Source organism: Limanda limanda, chromosome 11 (genome assembly GCF_963576545.1).
Source record: "Limanda limanda chromosome 11, fLimLim1.1, whole genome shotgun sequence".
Classification (NCBI taxonomy): Eukaryota; Metazoa; Chordata; class Actinopteri; order Pleuronectiformes; family Pleuronectidae; genus Limanda; species Limanda limanda.
The window spans coordinates 28,132,709-28,152,566 of NC_083646.1; the positions used below are offsets into that span (position 1 = coordinate 28,132,709).

The 19,858-nt window shown below is 38.4% G+C and overlaps 1 protein-coding gene across 1 annotated transcript; it reads right to left on the reverse strand.

Annotated features, from left to right (window-relative positions):
- Nucleotides 1-1,947: 1,947 nt before the first annotated feature.
- Nucleotides 1,948-11,075, reverse strand: LOC133013599 (14-3-3 protein zeta-like). The gene is made up of 6 exons (XM_061080588.1): nt 10,955-11,075; nt 7,230-7,529; nt 6,679-6,802; nt 4,324-4,487; nt 3,103-3,198; nt 1,948-2,918 (listed from the first exon to the last, which is right to left on the reverse strand). Exons 2-6 carry the CDS (start codon nt 7,518-7,520, stop codon nt 2,874-2,876), a joined length of 720 nt encoding a protein of 239 aa, XP_060936571.1. The 5' UTR covers nt 7,521-7,529; nt 10,955-11,075; the 3' UTR covers nt 1,948-2,873.
- Between the last annotated feature and the right edge of the window lie 8,783 nt (nt 11,076-19,858).

Consider the following 19,858-nt stretch of genomic DNA (forward strand, 5'->3'; position numbering starts at 1 on the left):
GATCTGATATGTGAATTAAGTCTTCCATTATTTTTTTGAGCAGTGTATAAACCAATGTGTGGTTGGTTAAGTCAATCAATATTTCCTGGTTTACAGATGTGAGAGGCGCATACTTTCACCTAAGTACCTCACATAGACTACATAATGCAATTAAATGAAAAGTTAAATTTCTTATCCAAGAGGCTGTTGTGAGATAACAGATTCTTATCTCCTGGCAACAAGTTATTTAACTGTCCAACAATTAAATAAATTGTGGCTATAGGATTTAGCGGGGGACTCTGTACTAAAAGGATGTGGGTGGACTGCATGCAGTGACAAAATAGTTTCCCCCTTCACTGTAGGTCGTGCACTTCTTGGCGAACAGCAGGCATGTTGTGATAAGTATTAAACAAACACAGGTGTTTACAGAGCCTTCATTTATGTGATAGTTCCACCTGTGTTGAGCAACTATTGCCAATCAAATGGCTGCTGAGAAAAAGGTCTGTAACTACAGGGGATCACAGAGCGCGAAGAATATAACCTGAACGGACATATTTTCTATGGATACAGCCCTCTATCTGAGGACTCTTATATGGCCTAGGAAAATACAACATCATTCATTTATTAAATGGTCACTATCATAATTTTCAATTCATAATGGTAAATGGTTTGTATTTATATAGCGCTTTTTCTAGTTTTGATGACCACTCAAAGCGCTTTACAGTGCAATAGTTTACAATTTGCCATTCACACACGCATTCATAGAGTGCATCTATTAGCAGCACTTTTATTTTCTATAAGGGGCAATTCTGGGTTTGTCATCTTGCCCAGGACACTTCGGCATGCAGATGGGGAAGACTGGGATTGTATTGCCGACCTTCTGGTTGGAGGACGTCCGCTCTAACCCTCAGCCACAGCCGCTCCCGTGCACGGTGTATCATTTATGCTTTTTTGTGTTTATACAATTGTGTGCAGATCCAACGGGGTGCAGGGGCTCCTGGGAGTCCTGTGTTCACTATACAGGATGTGTTAAGTCATGGTTTGGGATTTACAGATAGCACTGTAAGTAAACATTCCTTTTTAGTGGCCTAAGCCTATCAGTGCTCTCCTCCTAAGTTTTGACCATGTTCATGTCAGTTGGGTGGACAGACAGAAACGTCTTTTACTCCCTTCCCTACTCATTTAAGCAGGTCCAATTAACCAAACTGTCTCATTGTGGAACAAGACAAGACATACAACTCTTAACTAAGCCCTAGGAATAGTTGAAGTTGAATTAGTTAGCCCAAGCCTTTAGGAAGTGAATCATATTTTGCCAGGTCCAGTATATTCAAGGACAAGGCCTGTGCATTTTTACTGCCTTTTTTGTTTAGATTTCCTTAGTCAAAGAAAATCTTTGATTATTCCTTCAAGATAGTGTGCATTACGAAGGAACTAAAGATTTAATTTATGACAGTGGAGTAGAGTATTTGCACTCTTCCTATGGAAGATGAAAATCAAAGTCAGAGACACGAAGCTAAATAGGCTCACCGTGTCTTCTCACATTTTTGTGACCAAATGTAGTTTGGAGACCCCCTATGCTATGCATCTGAGAAAGAAAACACCCCATATTGATCAGGATGGACACATAATTGTGACGCACCCCCCAGTAAACAATCTCTAAATAGAATTACTAGCCTTCTGTAGTATGCCTCTGCCAACCATTGCTTTTTTCCAGTATACATACATTTTTTTCTCTAATCAGTTAATCTTTGAGTCCAAAAGACAACTGTTCAAAATTTGAAAAGACTCCCTAAAGGCTGACTCAAGATAGCCTGTTCAACAGGCCAACAGCACGTTTTGACTTTAATAATCACTCCACAAAAGTTTGCAATTCATTTATGCAAAATATAGATTTTGGATCATATAAATGATACAATCAAAAATCTATCCACTTAGAGCAACCAAAATGTATCAAAACAGACAAATCAACAGAATTTTGTTTGTTTATTTCATTTACATGAACTTACACATTTCTCCCAATAAAAGTTCTCTATGGTAATCCCAAAGACAGAAACCCTTTATGCATCTCCAGAAACTACGTATCAACATGCAGTTTAGGCAAGTACTGAAAGAAAAACTTGAAAAGGCAGAAACAAGATAAACATGTGGGATTTTCTTACTGCCATATTATACAAAACAGCAACAAGCTTGTGTGCTCTTTAGTTCAACATTTTCTATACCTCAAAAGTGAAAACAGAAATACAAAAGCAGTTCACCCAAAAACAGAACAAAATAATAAAGAGTATAAAGTTAAGCAACTGAAAGTAAAAGGAATGTAACCTGTGTTCCAATAAATCTCTGCCTTCTTTCTACCAATCCCCATCATTTTCTTCACTGCCCTTTACTCGTCATTTATCTTACAAATTACACATTAAGTGACGGCGTCTGCTCAGATGTGGCAAGTCAACATGTGATTTTGTGAACCCACAAGGTCGCCAAAAAAATACCATTATTATGAATACATACAATATAACCTTTTTGACTCTAAAACTTCACCTGCGTCTTTTATGAGTTGAAAACTTACCTACTCCCCCACCACCTCAATAATACAATAGCTATATTGTTAACACACACAAGGGTCAGCAGACAGGCAATCAACCCATACATTTGAGCCCCTGACGTGGACACACCCACCAAACAAATTACACTATACCCTTATTCCCAGTCCCCTTTTCGCACAGTTACTACAAAAAAGGAAATCGTAAACAGATGAGAGATGTGTTGAGACTCCTAAACAGAAAAAAGATGGAAAGAGTTGGACAATGATAGTGAGGTGGTCTCAGTGTTGCGGATCATGATACAGATGAGCCAGGATGATAGTAGGCAGACGGGGGTCGCCTATGCCCCCATCTGGCTCAATTTTTGGTTTCTTCTTGATCATCTGCATCCGAGTTCCACAGCTAAGGAAATACAGAAGAACAAAAAGGAGAATGAGAGAAATTTCATTTAAAAATGATGAATGGATGAATGTGGCTCAGTGTTACGCTCTTTGGGTGGTCGTTACAAGTAGAAAATTAAACTTCAATTGAAATTTTAAAACTAGACTAACAATGAAAATATGGTTGTAGTTGAAATTAAACTTACTGTCAAGTTGTCTCTCAATAACTGCATGATAAGCGTACTGTCTTTGTACGAATCTTCACTCAGTGTATCAAGCTCTGCAATAGCATCATCAAAAGCCTACAGGAATTCAAACAAATTTGTAAGGTTAGCCGGAAACAGATGGCCTAGAACAGTGGTTGCCAACCCGTCTATCGACTCACTGGCTGCGGTTGCTGCGCAGATCAGATGTGTCAGTTGTTCACAAGCGCTGTGTGTCCGCTACTGTCGGCTGAACTGCAGGTTTATCTACTGCCTTTCCATACATTTCATTGCAAGTCTGATTATTTACTAAATTAAATGTCAGGACTCTACGATATAAAGACGGCATCTTCCGGTCTGTCGATAACAATCAAAGCCCTGTTAAAAGAAATTAATGAATTCAGAAAGTGAAACACTGTAGTGCTTTTACTTTGAAACGGGTTCGGGAAGTGTTGGAAATACATTTGTGACATACAGATAAACATTGTAGTTCACAGCAGAATAAACAGAGAAAATCATCTTTCACCTGAGTTGTAATTTTTATCTGTTGAATATACTTCACATACAATTCGTTGCAACACTTTCTGTACGCGTTCCAAAATAAAAGCACTCCTGCGTCTCTGTTGACCAAGATGCATGGCTTCATACTGTATAGTACCGGTATTTATTTGAGTACACAGGACTTATTTTATACAAGGAAACGTCATGCTTATGTCCATATTCAAGCCAAAGCCTACGTAAAGACATTATCCTGCAGTAGCAGCTCCTCTGTAGAACATATTGTTGAACTGAAGCTAAATATTGTGCATTGAACAGAGACTGCAAATATAAATTGATATTAATGTGAATATTATGCATCGAACAGATGCTGTAGAAATTGATATTGTGCATTGAATAAAGTTGCACAACTACTTTTATATGTGTATACTTATGCTTGTACATTCAGTCTTTAACAGAAATGGCAAAGAATAATAAATAAGACCGAAGTGGGGTTTTTGGAAGATATCAGGGTGGTAGATCTCGGCTTACGTTTGGAATTAAATAGCGATCTTGGGCTAGACAAGGTTGGTGACCACTGGACTAGAACAAGCTGTGCGGTTATGGAGCAGTTTAATGTGTATGCATCTCAGGTTGGTGTTCACAAAATCAATGCAAGATATCAAAAATGTTAGCATTTAAAATACTCCCAAAAGAAAAGAAAGTTAAGTGGTTTCATGAACTCACTTGTTTGGCCAGACGGCAGGCATCTTGAGGTGACTGCATGATTTCGTAGTAGAAAACAGAGAAATTGAGCGCAAGACCAAGGCGGATTGGGTGGGTGGGCTTTATTTCGGTTTTGCTGATTTCAAAGGCCTTCTCGTAGGCCTCCTTTGAGTTTGTAATGATTTCTGTAGGGAAACAAAGAATATGAGTACTTTGGACTCTAAACATAACAAATGGACTTGTTAAATGCTATAGTTTATAAAAAGAGACCAAGGATAGAAAAGTCTGATACGGAGGTATAGTTCACTGAAAAATTAAAGTTCACTCATCTACTACCACTCTGACAATTGAGGGATGGGTGAAGTGTTTGAATCCACAAAACAATTTTGGGGTAGACGAGAAACAAGGATATTTACACTGAGTTTTAAGCCTAAATGATATCGTCCTTCAAGGTGCATTCACGGAACCTCAGACACACTACATCTGCTAGTTAAGACACTTCCAGTGGACATTTAGGCTTAAATTACCTCGTTTTGAGTCAGGTATGAAGATCTGGGCTTGCGGACACTTGGATAACACCACACAATCAGTATGGAGGCATGTTATGTTTTTTCTGTTGATCAATACGTCTGAAGGACTCACCATTCAATTGTATCGGATTCGGCTGCTACACAGTTTATCGCTGAGACTCCAGAAGTGTTTTGTGAACTCAAATATTATTTTTTCATTGAACTATACCATTCATTTATGTTTAATGATGTACACCCAGCTCAAACCAATGCAATCAGAAATAGGTAAAATAATAAACTCTTCATGAAGGCTGTGTTCAGTTTTAATAAAACATTTTCAGAGGGTTGTTAGTTATACTCAATGGTAATATTGGAGACTATACTTCGTGGTGCTGTATACTTGAACTGAATTCTACTCTGGGTTCTGAAAATCCTATCCCACCAGCTCACTATCTCATATTTTGAGTATTCAATCATTTGTAGTTTAATGGGGGTTTATGTGGAGTTCATTTCTTTGATGGCCCCTAATGGAGTAACTGCTGAATAGAACTGTTTACACAGCTTTTTGGTCCTGACCTCTTAAGTTAATCTGTAGTAGGTTAACCCTAACCTTGGCCTAAGAACTTTTAAATTTTGTCTTTTTCACTCTTCACACACAACCTAGCGATCATATGTATTTAGGTTTTCATGAATTGTGTCTGTTCATGAATCACTTTAACACTGATATCCTGGCTGTGGTCATCTCTAGTTGTGTGTAGCATGAAAAAATTGATTAAGTTACGAATCACGATTCTTGTGAATGACGATTTAAATCGCCAAGCTGCCTCCCAAATCGATTTAAAAAATATATTTATATATTTTTACAAATATATTTATTGGTTTTATACGGGGGTTATTGATGTTGACCAGCTCTTGTTTTTGCAGAACAATCTAAACATACCCAAGCACTAGCTTTGCATAGCCTACATGCAAACAACAATGAAGCATAGCCTATTTTTTCAAAGTTTACATTTTAAGTAATTCATTCAATTTAATTTACCTTTTATTTATTGCTTAAAAGTAGCCTAAGTGGCATACATTTCTTAATCTGTCAGTTTGTGTGCAGTTGACAGGGGCTTTACAAAAATAGGGCACATTTTTATTTATTTTCTCTATTTGCTGCCCGGCAGTCATGAAGTTAATGTTAATATTTGAAATAAAACTTGTAAAGCGCCAAGTGAATTTGACTGTGTTGTATTTGAAGGTATGATTCAACTTTTTCCCATGGTCCAGTATTTAAAAACAAAAGAAACATATCGTATCGCCAACCAAGTATCGTGATAGAATCGTATCATGAGGTCCATGCAGATTCCCATCCGTAGTGTCCTTAATAATCAAGGACAAAGTTTTTGCACTACTCTTTCTTAGTTTTTGCACTTCAGTTAATGTGTAGAAGACAATGTTGTTCACAGAATTAAATGTGAGTTGAGCAGTCTTATTTTCCTCATTTTTTGTAATGCCTTTGAATAATATGGGGGACATGAATCGCAGAATCGAATCGCAGTACTTGCTGTATCGCAATATGTTAAGAATCGCAACAATATTGAATCGTGGCCCAAATATCGCAATACTATCGAATAGTCACATTATTGCCAATTCCCACCCCTAGTACATATAAAATGTTGGTCTTTTTTTAATGTGTCTAAATGTGTGCCCAATTGACTCTGGAGCTAATCACACAAACACAAAATAAACTTCAGTACTAAGTTGTAAAGTGAGCGCAGGTCAGCGTGAGTGTGGAGGGACAACACATTTACAATGATTTTAAGATTAAATAACCCCATAGAAGCCCACACACAGATGGTATAAAAAAATACTTGGAGCTTACCATCCCTCTCTTCTTTTGTAGCCACCTCAGCCAAGTAACGGTAGTAATCTCCTTTCATTTTCAGATAAAAGACCTTGCTTTGTGGTTTTGAGGCATTTTTAATGAGATGATTGTCCAAGAGATTCTGTGGCACAAAACAAACAAAACAGACTGTTATAAAAGAAAAAGCACAACTGTCCTCATGTTAAAAAAAAAAAAAAAATTCTAAAAACACACAAAAAACAATATGGCTAATTGCATTCCAGTTCTCTGAATGTGGTTTAAGAGATTGAACCTCATGACGCGTTGAGGTCACATTAGGTGCATATAAAGCTGATCATTTGTGATCAGATCACTCAAGATGGATATAAGAGATAAGTGTCAGTTCACTTAAAGGAATAGTTCACCAAAAATGATAATTCAATCATTATCTACTCACCTCTACGCCGCTGGAGGCATAGGCCAAAAACATGGTGTAAATGACACCAAAACTTTTTTGTGCTAAAAATTACTCTTAGCAGATAGAGCCAGTATTCAAATGTAAGCAAGTAATCAAATGTAAGCATTCTCACCAACACGTCCTCGCAGATTTCTTTCAGCTCGCACTCAATCTTTTTCTTGTACCCTTCAACAATGAGCGCCAGCCTTTCGTTTTCTGGGTTTTTATCCTCGATGCTGGACACCACACGCCACGAGGAGCGTCGGGCACCCACCACATTCTTGTAGGCCACTGACAGCAGATTACGGGCATCATCACTCAGCTCTTCTTGACTTTCCACTGCAACCTTCTTCATTATAGCAGCCATATCATCATATCGCTCAGCCTGCTCGGCCAGCTTGGCCTTCGTTGCAAGACAGGTCATGACTGCTCCCTGGAAGAAAGAAAAAAAAAAGGGGGAAAGATTCACAGATTTCATATTAGTGAGAAGCAAGGGGGTAATTTTTATTTTTGACTGATTTAAATGAATACCCAAAATAAATGTGTAAAGCAAAGTCAAGTAAAAAGAAAAAGAAAAGAAAAAAGGAATTACTCTGTTCTGTGGTTAAATGCTTCTGCCAACCAGTGCAGTTTCAGTCTACATAAATGTTTTAAGCCTAAATGTGCGCTGTGTTCCTCCTGCCTGGAGCCGTTTTCACATTTGCCGCCCAAGCTTACGTCTCTATGGTCTTGTCCAAGGGATACGTGACGAAATCAGCGATACGAAAGCACTAACTAGAGCTATGCAGCCATGCTACTGGGACTGGCGATGCTACAGCGCACACCGCGCACAGTCTCGGTCGAGAGCTTGTGTGTGGTGTGTGCATGCGAATGTTAAGCACCTCCGTAGGAGGATAAGAGTGGACATTTAGGCTAAAAACATTAAGGCATTTTATGTTTGTTCCCTGCTGTTTTACAACATTTTAAGTAGGGCTGCATGATATTGGAAAAACATGCGATAGCATTGTGGAATATTGCGATGATCAGCGTTATATAAAAGAGTGCTTAAGTATACAGCCATGCACAGCTCCACTAAGTCCGCTGAAAGGTCATTATGGGACTTTTCATACGTTTGAACTACGAAAGGTATGTTTGACAGTTTTTAGCAGCTCTGTCAGTGATTTACCACTCCTCTCTGTGATTATCAGGCCAAACGGGGCGCTGAAGAAAGATGTAATCAAGAAAATTATTGATCACTATGTGCTGATCAGTGTGATATTGTGGCATCATTTTAAACAAATCAATATTAAAACTGTAGCGAGTAAGAGATGTCAGATGAGAGGGAGAAAGTGAGCAGCGGAGTCAGTGTGTGTGGCACTATCATAAATAAATAAAAGTCTGATAAACATGACATGATGTCATACATCCGTGCCTGTCAGTGATGCGTTTTTAAGAAGCTTTCAGTTCTATAAAAGCCTTTATTTTTGAATGCACATTATTTTGCGGTAAAAATATTTAATTTTAATTATTTCGAAGGAGAAATTTCCAGCCTCCACCTAAAGTTGTTTGAGGTTTTCCGATGTACTTCGCCAAAATACTAAACGAACACTCCAATCTGAGTCAGAACCGTTTTTATTGTGTTAACAATTAAAATAATTCATCCAAATTTGTTTACTATATTTTGCATTTTTACCCTCAGGTGCGCATAAACTACAGGCTATGAACTTCTTTAAGAAACGTGAAATTATTATTGTAAAGGTCATGTGAAACATGTAATTATTGGGTATAGGCCTGAAAAATCCATACTGTGCAGCCCTAGAAGATAATGAATGAATTGTAACCCTAACTATAGCTTTAATCTGTGAGTATTAGTGACTACTTGTGCCAAATTTGAAGCTCTTGAGATATTCTGTTCATAAGAATATCATGGACAGACAACCTGAACACATATACATATAAACTGACAGAGAAAAAGGTCTGTGCTGACTCTGGTGTGAATATCAATGAATGCTTATACTTAATCCAAAGAACAAAAGCTATAGCACATGACGTAACTACTGTCTAAGTGGCTTGCTGCCCTCTCCAGGAAGTACTTGTACAAGGAAATGTGATGCATACCAAGGCAGTTCAAGGATATGGGTAAGAACATAGCAAGTTAGCACAAAAGCAACACTGCACTATATTCAAACTATAAAATGTTTTTTTTATTTTAAAAGTAGAGGGTGTAGTAGGTAAACATACAGTTGTATTCAAATTAAATCATGTCTCTAAGACCTATAAGCATAGGAATTGGAGAAAATGTGCTCTGGCTGTGCTATTTAACCCTACTGTGGTTCAGTATTAGCCCAGTGAGTTCCTAAGCAATGTTGAGTGCCACAGGGTTGTAAGAGGAGAAGTAATGTACCAGTGGATACAATGCTCATCCCTACACCATGAACTACATCCTCATGACCTATCCAAAATAGCCAACAGGCTTCAACAAAATGAATCTAATAAGTTTCCATTCCAGAGAGCATGCAGTTTGACATGTTCAAGATCTGTCCTGAGATAAGGGAAAGAAAGCCAATTCTAACATAGTTACAAACCTCTCACAAGTTGGGCAACCAAAACGGGAAAAAGAGCCAGGAAATTAACTAGTGACAACCTGACAAATACCAGAGGATTTGCTGTTTGCACTGATCAAATATGGGATGATTCAGTAACTGCTTAAGGTACATCTATGGCTTTCACACATAAGGACTTATGTTAAAATACATTGCAGTTAAGAAGTTCTGTTGAATAGTAACCCTAAAGACAAATGCTTTGAGTGTATAAGGTATTCCATTTATAATGCAGCATTGCTATGACCACTCAAACATTAAGACTCATACTGCTTTACAATTAGCTTTCTGATGATAATTATAAGTCAAAGGGATTTGGTCAATCAATAAAAGATGTAACATGTTCGAAAACGTGACACGTGAACATGATTGAATAAGACTCACGGTTATATTTCCATCAGTAAATAACTTGTGCAGCAAAAGAATTAATAAGTATTCATGTATTTGGATTCCACACGAAAAAAAGAATGCAAGCTACAGCCAAAGTACAATAGAAAATGACATTTTCTCCAGGGCAAACGTCCCCTTTCTCTCGCCAACGCACACACCACACCCAACCCTCTACCTGCGACTCGCCCAACAGGGAAGTGAGGAATTTATGAGCCTTCAGACTTAGCCTGCTGTGACTATTAGCACTATGCCTTACTAACATATATCCAGAAAGCCCCATTACTTAAACAAACTTGGTTGTAACGAGGAGTACCATAGAGTACATTAAAAACAACCTAAACTGCTTTCCCATAGGCCCTCGTGACCACATTCAAATATGGCGTTGACTATTTCCTGAAACGTAAGCATTCCTAGCCAAAAATCTTTTGTAAATGAGTTCAACGTTAGATTCCAAAATGAGTCACCAATTATTGTTTCTCTAAACCAAAGAGTGTTACCTTGGTTTGGTAGCGAGACACAAAATCCATTAAAGGGTTGCAACTTAGCCCGTTAGGTAGCAGTGTAGCTCGTCTTTCTATATCTTTTATAATAGACTGATAGGCACATAACATTAGCAAATACAACCAATACCGTCTTCGAATTTGTAATATTAGAGACGCTAAACCCGATTAACTTTTATCGTTAGCCGCAAAATAACACACATTTAGCCAAAGTTGTCCGTTCGAATCCAGCCATTAGACATATCCCAAACTATAGCAAAGCTAGCCAGTCTATTGAGCTGATATCTGTCGCAGCTAGTCGGGGCAAAGGCACATCCAATAATGCTATATTTGTTAGAAGGTCTTTCAATAACTAATACAAACACAATAAATCATTTCAAAGCCCATACCGGTGTGCTAGCAGATAGCAGTGATGTCGGCGTAGCCAGCAACAGCTGATTCTCTCCGTAAGTCTGCGTGTGAGTGTTCAGTGTGGTCCACGGGGTCTCCCTCCAACCACTCCAGGCCAAGGCAAGGCCCGAGGGGAGGGGTTAGTGGTGACGTCAAACGTTACCGGAGCAACCGCACACGAGAGCCTCTGGAAGTTGGAGTTAAGCTTCCTGTTCCTGCACCAGTCTTAAAGAGGCTAATGGCTGACAAGGGATTGCAAATAATGTAATTAATGTGAGGAAATTTAGATTTTCATGATGCAATAATTGTTTTATTACAATTATGACATTGTGCTATGGTGTTGCATTCCAACAAGTAGAGATGCAAATGTATGAAAACCACGACATTTTTCTCACCAACATTCTTCTGCAATATTATTCACAGTAGTCTTCCTTAAGCCTGTAAGATCCATTCAGTTTCTGTATGTTGTAATAGTCAGATAAACAGTGAACTAATTTAAATAAGCAGTATTCTGGTAGATTTCTAATGTAAAACTCTAAATGGTCCTGCGGATGTAAAATATTGTCAAGTTGAACACAACATTAATATGAGCTTTTTAACTTATTTTTTTAATAAAGATTCACTGTGCTCCCAAAATGAATGCTAATATGCAACTAGTCAATGGTTAGTAAGTGCACCTTATTGTTTTCTAAAACCTACATGGGATGAATTGGATGAACTCATCTCATCCAATTCATCACACTTCAAATGAAGTATCACACTTCAAATTAAGTATTGGCTGGTCTCATTACTTCCATTCTTATCTAAAGCTATTGAAAGGGTAGTTTTCAAACATAGTTAAGAGTCCTCTGAGAGAACATCGTCATTGATCCAAATCAGTTGTGCTTCAGGAGCAGCAGCTTTATGGAAATCTGTGACAGAAACTATTAAAGCAGCTTGAGTGGCAGTGGAGTCCTCAGCTCTTAGTTTGGTATATATCAGCAGCCTTTGATACAGTAAACCCCCACATCTTCCTGCTATCTGTGCTCTCCATATTAAAAATGAACGCACAAGCACATGAGTGCCACAAATTGGTTATTTATCAGCCATGTCAACAGATATCAGCCAGATAAAAGTTGGTTGCCTTTAACGATGAAAACTAGGCTCCAAGAGTCAGCGTCTTTTCTTCTGTCCAGAAATTATCTGATCGGAGTGAAGATCTGACAAACTCAGGAAGTTCCTGCAGAACAGGTACCTGTTTAGCAGGAGGTTGAAAGAGTCTGCTTCCAAAACTTCAGACCTCAAATCAATAACTCATTTTAAAAGGATAAAACACATAAATTAATTTCATAGCACTTTCATCCAATTGTAATGGTTTGTATTTATATTGTACTTTTCTAGTCTTGATGACCACTCAAAGCTCTTTACAGTACAGTTTTACATTCACCCATTTACACACACATTCATACAGTGCATCCATTAGCAGCACTTTGTTCTTCTATGGGGGGCAATTCGGGGTTCAGCATCTTGCCCAAGGAAACTTCGGCATGCAGATGGAAAAGACTGGGGATCGAAATGCCGACCTTCAGGTTGGAGGACACAGCCGGCCCTCGTGCTGTACACTATGCCTTTCATTCATCTGGACACACACACAAGCACGCACGCACGCATGCACACACACAAATCAATCAATCAATCAAAACACACACACAGGATGAATGATTCTCTATACAGTCAAGTCATTTGCTCAGATTCAGCAGCATTACAGCGGCTTTCTGTCAAGGCAAATGACCAGAGAATATCGTGTCACAGAAACTTACACTATGCTAAGGGATGGTCACAGTAAAACAGTTTTGTTAGGGGACTGCTTTGCTCATGTGGATGATAAAGGTAATGACACACAGATTAATTGGAAGAGGGACTACATAATAATAAAACAAGCTTACAGAAGCTTACAAAATCATTATTTAGGACAGGTATTGTTAACACCTGGTTGACCAGAGTTACTTTTCGAGTTGTTTCCTGAACAGAAAGTGGAACAACCTGCAGTTCTACACTCAGCTTTTCAAAAGGTTGTCAGAGCCTGCTCCCTGGCAAGGCTGTCGGAGGCCTTAGTAGCATCTTTCCCTAGGTCCTATTTGCACATATCTGGAACTAGATCATTCCTTTGTTATCTTGAGGGCTGTCAAGGCTAGCTATCATATTAGTGCTTTTCAAAAATATGGTTAAAAACACCCACATAGAAGATAGTGACAGTCAATATATAACCTTTATTAAAAGGTATGAAAAATAAACACATAAGAACCAAAACTAACTCTGTGCTCACATTTCTATCAGGAACAAAGATCATTCAAATGTTTTATGCAGTTATAACATTAATCTATTAAGACAGGAGCTGAAGAAAGTGTCATGGAAGGGTTTACTAGGAGCAGACCTGCAGTTTCGTAATTCTCATCTTAGTGATACAACTTAAGGCTCCAGTATGCTTCTACGTATATGTTTCTCGGAGAGGGCTCCACAGAGGACGAAGAGTCTTTTTGATTTTTACATCTCCGACCACTGTACGTCGAAAAAAATTCACCGCCAAACCCATAGGTGGCGCAACGGAAGACGAGCTCAGAGAAGCCTACCCCATTTGGGAAGAAGAAGTCCACGTGTGTCTGTTTACCTCTGTTAGCTTGCCTCCCACACACTGAACCATGGCAACTAACAGAACTAAATAAAGTGACACCCAGCGGGTCAAAATGCTGATGTTATCATTTCTTAGCGCAGCGGTTCCCTGGTCTTGTTTCCGAACTGTGTTGCTGATTCCACAGCTTGAAGCTCCGTGTAGCTTGAAGCTAGCTCCCCTCCCAGCTAGCTTCCACACACAGTCAGCAGGGACTCCCGACACTAACTACTACTATCCAGTGTTTGCTTCTAACCTGGCGGTACTATAGAAACAGTGTCATGATAGAAGTGGAATTAAAGTCGTGACGGCGGGTTTTGGTCTGTCCGTGGGCTCTCCGACATAAACACGGACAGTTAGAAAAATCAGAGGTGTACGAAAACCTCTCCGAGGCGCTCGGAGAGGGCGTTCCACGACGGATAGGGCGGTCTTATCTGTCCGTAATAGAAAAGACGTAGAAGCATAAATTGGCCTTTAGTTCAGCTGAGTTGGCGACAAGTCATATTTTCTCTTGACCTCAAAGCTTGTCCTGCAACCGTTGGAGCCCTGAGGTGGAGTAAAGGTGGTAGAGCCTGTGGACAAGTGGATTTGGAAACATTATATTTTTTAAATGATCAGATAGAAATATTGCATACATGGTGTAAACAGTCCAGGGGGTCCTGTGTCTTCATAGTGGCCAACCGCTATTTTGAAAGCACACTCACTCACTCATGTGCATACTCTCATACAAATCTGTATATAGTAAGTACACCTTTAGTAGTTTGTGTTTTATACTTTATGATCTTCATAATAAGTGTTTTTCTTTAACAAATTTTCTTCATTAATGTTGCATAAGTATGAATTTTGCCAACTTCTACACTGTCAAGAACTTTATATCCATCAACTTTGCTAACTACCTATATGTTAATTTTGGTAATAGTTTTAATTGAATTGTTAATTAGAGTTCCAAAATTGTAGTTAGCACTTTCATGAGACTCAATCAACGAATTGGCTATGAAGGGTGGTACCCCGAGGTAACTTTACAGTTTTTCACAATTGTTAACACACGTTTTTCAAAACAATAACGGCTTTCTCAAAAATGCACATGGAAAACTGAAAACCTCACACACAAAATGCTAAACCTTGTGAACAGTTAACAGTTTGCAAGATGACTCTTTGCCATCAAATCTCTTATAGTTTTTCTCAGTTGTTAACACACAAAAAGCGAAAATTCGGCACAATTTGCACAACTTTCACTTCATGTACCAATAGCTTGACCCAATTTGGCACTACTTCACACTCCCTTATCTCATTAGACTCTCACTTTCCTTCTTTACACTCTGATGTAAATTACACATCACCTTGTTGTCAAAACACTACACACAATGTTCAGTTGTTGCACACACTTCTCAAGTAAAATCTCAAAGCATCAACCTACAACACACAAATACTCAAATCTCTAAACATTCAGGTCTGTTGAGCAATTTGCAATCAGGACTGCAGCATAAAAGTGCCTTGAGCCTCTGTTTTGTTTGATGAACAATGGAATACAATAGAATACAGTGTGCTCACAGTATTTATATTTTGCAGGACTGAAAGAGAACCAAACCGTGGAGGAAGAACACGCAATTTCACAGCCGAACAGGAGACTGAAATTGTAGATATGGTTTGTGAGAACAACTCTATCACACTCCGACAAATACAGTAAAAACAAGGATCCTGGCTGACCATGTCAGCCTCTCTACATTGGACTGTATTCTTCATAGGAATGCCATGCGGATGAAACCAGTGAACAGGGTCCCATTCCAACGGAACACAGACGCATCAAGGAGTTACGGCGAGAGTTTGTGCTTGTTAGTACCAAACATTCGGCATTGACACACATGCATGTATTGTACCTGTAAGCCAATATTGTTCCTTTTCTACAGTGTCTCACTGTAGCCCACTGTGTTGAACTTGCATTCTCATGCTGTCTGTGTCAGTACTGTACTGTTCTCTGTGTGTACCGAAATAAACCTTTTTTTGCTGCATATTTGTGTGCTGTTTTATGTTTGACTATGAAAAAAGTAGGTCTACACTGAGACAGTTTACAAAAGGAGAAATGGCTAACTCCAGAGTCATTGTCATTCATATGGTGTGTTCCATTTCGATGATTGTGTTTTCAATTTTGCACTTCAGTGTGCTGTAAATGCTTGGAAGTGTGCAAGCAAATGCTTAGTTGTGTGTACTCAATAAATGGTATGTGTGTGTCATTTGAAAATATGGCTGTGTGTACCAAATGAAAACACGAGTTCCATTTTGATGGCAAAGAGTCATCTTGCAAAGGGAGTGTCAGGTTTAGCATTTTGTGTGTGAGGTTTACAGTTGTCTGTGTGCAGTTTTGAGAAAGCCATTATTGTTTTGAAAAACGTGTGTTAACAATTGTGAAAAACTGTAACTGTTCACAAAATGGAACTCGTGTTTTCATTTGGTACACACAGCCATATTTTCAATTGACACACACATACCATTTATTGAGTACACACAACCAAGCATTTGCTTGCACACTTCCAAGCATTTACAGCACACTGAAGTGCACAATTGAAAACACAGTCATCGAAATGGAACACACCATAACGAATGACAATGACTCTGGAGTTAGCCATTTCTCCTTTTGTAAACTGTCTCAGTGTAGGCCTACTTTTTTCATAGTCAAACATAAAACAGCACACAAATATGCAGCAAAAAAAGGTTTATTTCGGTACACACAGAGAACAGTACAATACTGACACAGACAGCATGAGAATGCAAGTTACAGTATGGACACAAAGAGGTCAACACAGTGGGCTACAGTGAGACATGTAGAAAAGGAACAATATTGGATTACAGGTACAATACATGCATGTGTCAGTGCTGAATGTTTGGTACTTACAAGCACAAACTCTCGCCGTAACTCTTTGATGCGTCCGTGTTCCGTTCGAATGGGACCCTGTACACTTGTTTCATCCGCATTGGCATTCCTATGAAGAATACGGTCCAATGTAGAGAGGCTGACGGTCTGGACCAGGATCCTAGTTTTTATTTGTCTGAGTGTGATAGCGTAGTTCTGATGAACCATATCTACAATTTCAGTCTCCTGTTCGGCTGTAAAAATGCGTGTTCTTCCTCCACGGTGTGGTTCTCTTTCAGTCCTGCAAAATATAAATACTGTGAGCACCCTGTATTCTATTCTATTCCATTGTTCATCAAACAAAACAGAGGCTCAAGGCACTTTTATGCTGCAGTCCTGATTGCAAATTGCTCAACAGACCTGAATGTTTAGAGATTTGAGGATTTGTGTGTTGTAGGTTGATGCTTTGATATTTTACTTGAGAAGTGTGTGCAACAACTGAACATTGTGTGTAGTGTTTTGACAACAAGGTGATGTGTAATTGAAATCAGAGTGTAAAGAAGGAAAGTCAGAGTCTAATGCAGATAAGGAAGTGTGAAGTAGTGCCAAATTGGGTCAAGCGATTGGTACAGGAAGTGAATGTTGTGCAAATTGTGCCGAATTTTCGCTTTTTGTGTGTTAACAACTGAGAAAAACTGTAATTCTGTTTGAGCCAGTTACACACTGCTGATGCTAACCTAAAACACTTCTATCAATTCCTGTTGTCAGTAATTAGAGTCCTGTAAGTGAAATACACAGAGAAAGTGCAAATAGACAATAAATTCACCAAACTCTACACAACACCAATGCTGCAGACTTATGAAAATAGAATTTATTTCTCTCCGTATACCCAAATCTGTCTCCAGACATTTATCAAGGAAATGTCACCAACATTATTAATAATTAGAAACACAAAGGGAAATTAAAAGTAGAATGAAATGTTTCTAGAATATCTAAATAGTTGACAGGTAATTTTCTGTTGGTCGACTTATCAATTAATTTATTAAAAGCTCATTTTCCCCTGCTACTTAGTCTATAGGGTTTTTACATTCTGTTTTATTTACATTGTTTACATTGGTTTATTTTTGTTGTGCACTGGTTGCTGGTTGTACATCAAATTGCCCTTGAAGGATAATAAAGATTTTCTTTTATGGACAGTTTTATTACAGTTTTTCACAATTGTTAACACACGTTTTTCAAAACAATAACGGCTTTCTCAAAAATGCACACAGAAAACTCAAAACCTCACACACAAAATGTTAAACCTGACACTCCCTTTGCAAGATGGCTATTTGCCATCAAATCTCTTCACTGTTCACAAAATAGAACTCGTGTTTTCATTTGGTACACACAGCCATATTTTCAAATGACACACACATACCATTTATTGAGTACACACAACTAAGCATTTGCTTGCACACTTCCAAGCATTTACAGCACACTGAAGTGCAAAATTTAAAACACAATCATCGAAATGGAACACACCATATGAATGGCAATGACTCTGGATAATTAGCCATTTCTCCTTTTGTAAACTGTTTCGGTGTAGGCCTACTTTTTTCATAGTCAAACATAATACAGTTTAGTTTAAGAGACAGACGGACTTACTGAGGAACAGAGCCGTCTTATACTCTGTTAGCCGGTTGCTATAATTGAAGCTAGCAAAGTAGAATACAGGGACACAGATTGTGATGGATAGTAACAGTCACAATATACTTTGTAAATGGCTATTGGTGGAGGCATCGGGTATCCGGCAAATTAAATTGAAGAAAAGACCCGTTAACTCCTCTGGACCTTTCACCATTTCCTGTGCTCAACTTCTTGTTAGTTGTCGGAGGTTTAAACCCCTTAAGGACGTATGTCGCTAATTCGCATCAAACCCCTTCCGGTCTGAATGCCGCCGAGGTGATGATTGTATCCCACTTATGCCTGTTGGTGCAGATACTACACATCCCTAGGAAGGTAGCGGAAGCACTCTGCCGCTCTCTAGTGGTCGGAATGGATAATACATCCGGTGGAGGAAACCGGAAGTGAAGCTCCGGAGACTGTGTAGATTTAGCCTGCTACATGTGGGGATTTGAGCAATTTGAGTAAGTTGTGCTAAAATAAAAAATACATGCCAGCTCATTGGTTGCTTCTTATGCTAATATATATTGAAATAGACTTCATGTGATGAAAATTGATGATGTAATTAGCAGATTTCGGGGTTGAGTTTTTTTTTTAGGTGAAATATCGTATAAAATCGAATTCCTGTGCATATACTTCACATTTTTTGAAGAATATAAGTTTAAGTATCCTTATATGATTGTAAATCTGATGTTTGGTTCATCGAATATATAAAATATATATAATAATTGCATTGTCCTTATCAAACCAAAATAAATATAACTTTGCAGATATACAGACTTTCTACAACTGTTTGTGCAGAGTAAGTGTGCAACATTGAATTATGTGCAAAACAGAATACAAATATAATGCTAGGATATAAATGCAATTTCTGCCCTTTATTGTCGGCAGAACTAAATGGACGCATCAACGTTCTACGGGAAGCGAGGGTTAGGGTTATATGATGGAACAGCAATGATTGTACAGAAACATGTTGTTATTCAATTTCAAGCAAAAGCAGCATCAATTTAATAATCTACCGAATTTTATAACTATTGTATATGCTATATTGAAATTAACAATCTCCACTTAATTTAGCATCTCTATGACAGCCAAAAACACAAATAATAATTTTTTTATATAATTGGAAATTAATTCAGGCAATAAGGGGTTAAAGGTTTATACCGCCACCTAGCGTGTTGCTTAGTGTATAGTCATGACATTAGTTCATCTGAATTGATTGGTCTGGAAAAAGCACCCACAGCAGTGGACATTTACTATATTACCGTACTAAAGTACATTTTTCATCGGTCAGTTCTCTAACTAATTATATATTTTATACTACATATATCAGCCAATATCTGCAATCCCTTCTCCACTACATTTTCACAAGGCATTACTTTATACATATGTCAACATCATATTTAATTAATAATTAATGAGAGGGGACTACGCAGTGGGCAGGTAACATTAGACCCTGCCTCCTTCAATTAGCGCAAAGCTGCAGCACTCGCATTACTTGTCAAGAAACAGCTCAAATGGATTTGGAAGAGGCCACTGCGGAGACTCGGCCATTAATTAGTATGACAATGTAGGTGTATTCACTAGTAGGGATGGTTAAGCGCAAAGGCAGAACTGTTGGGTTATCAAGAGCTGCCTTACAAATCATCAGGGCTACACTCTACTGTTGATGACTAACAATCAAAGAGAAAACAAAAGAAGCAATGAATGCATTATCGTAAAATTTACAACGAGACAGAGATA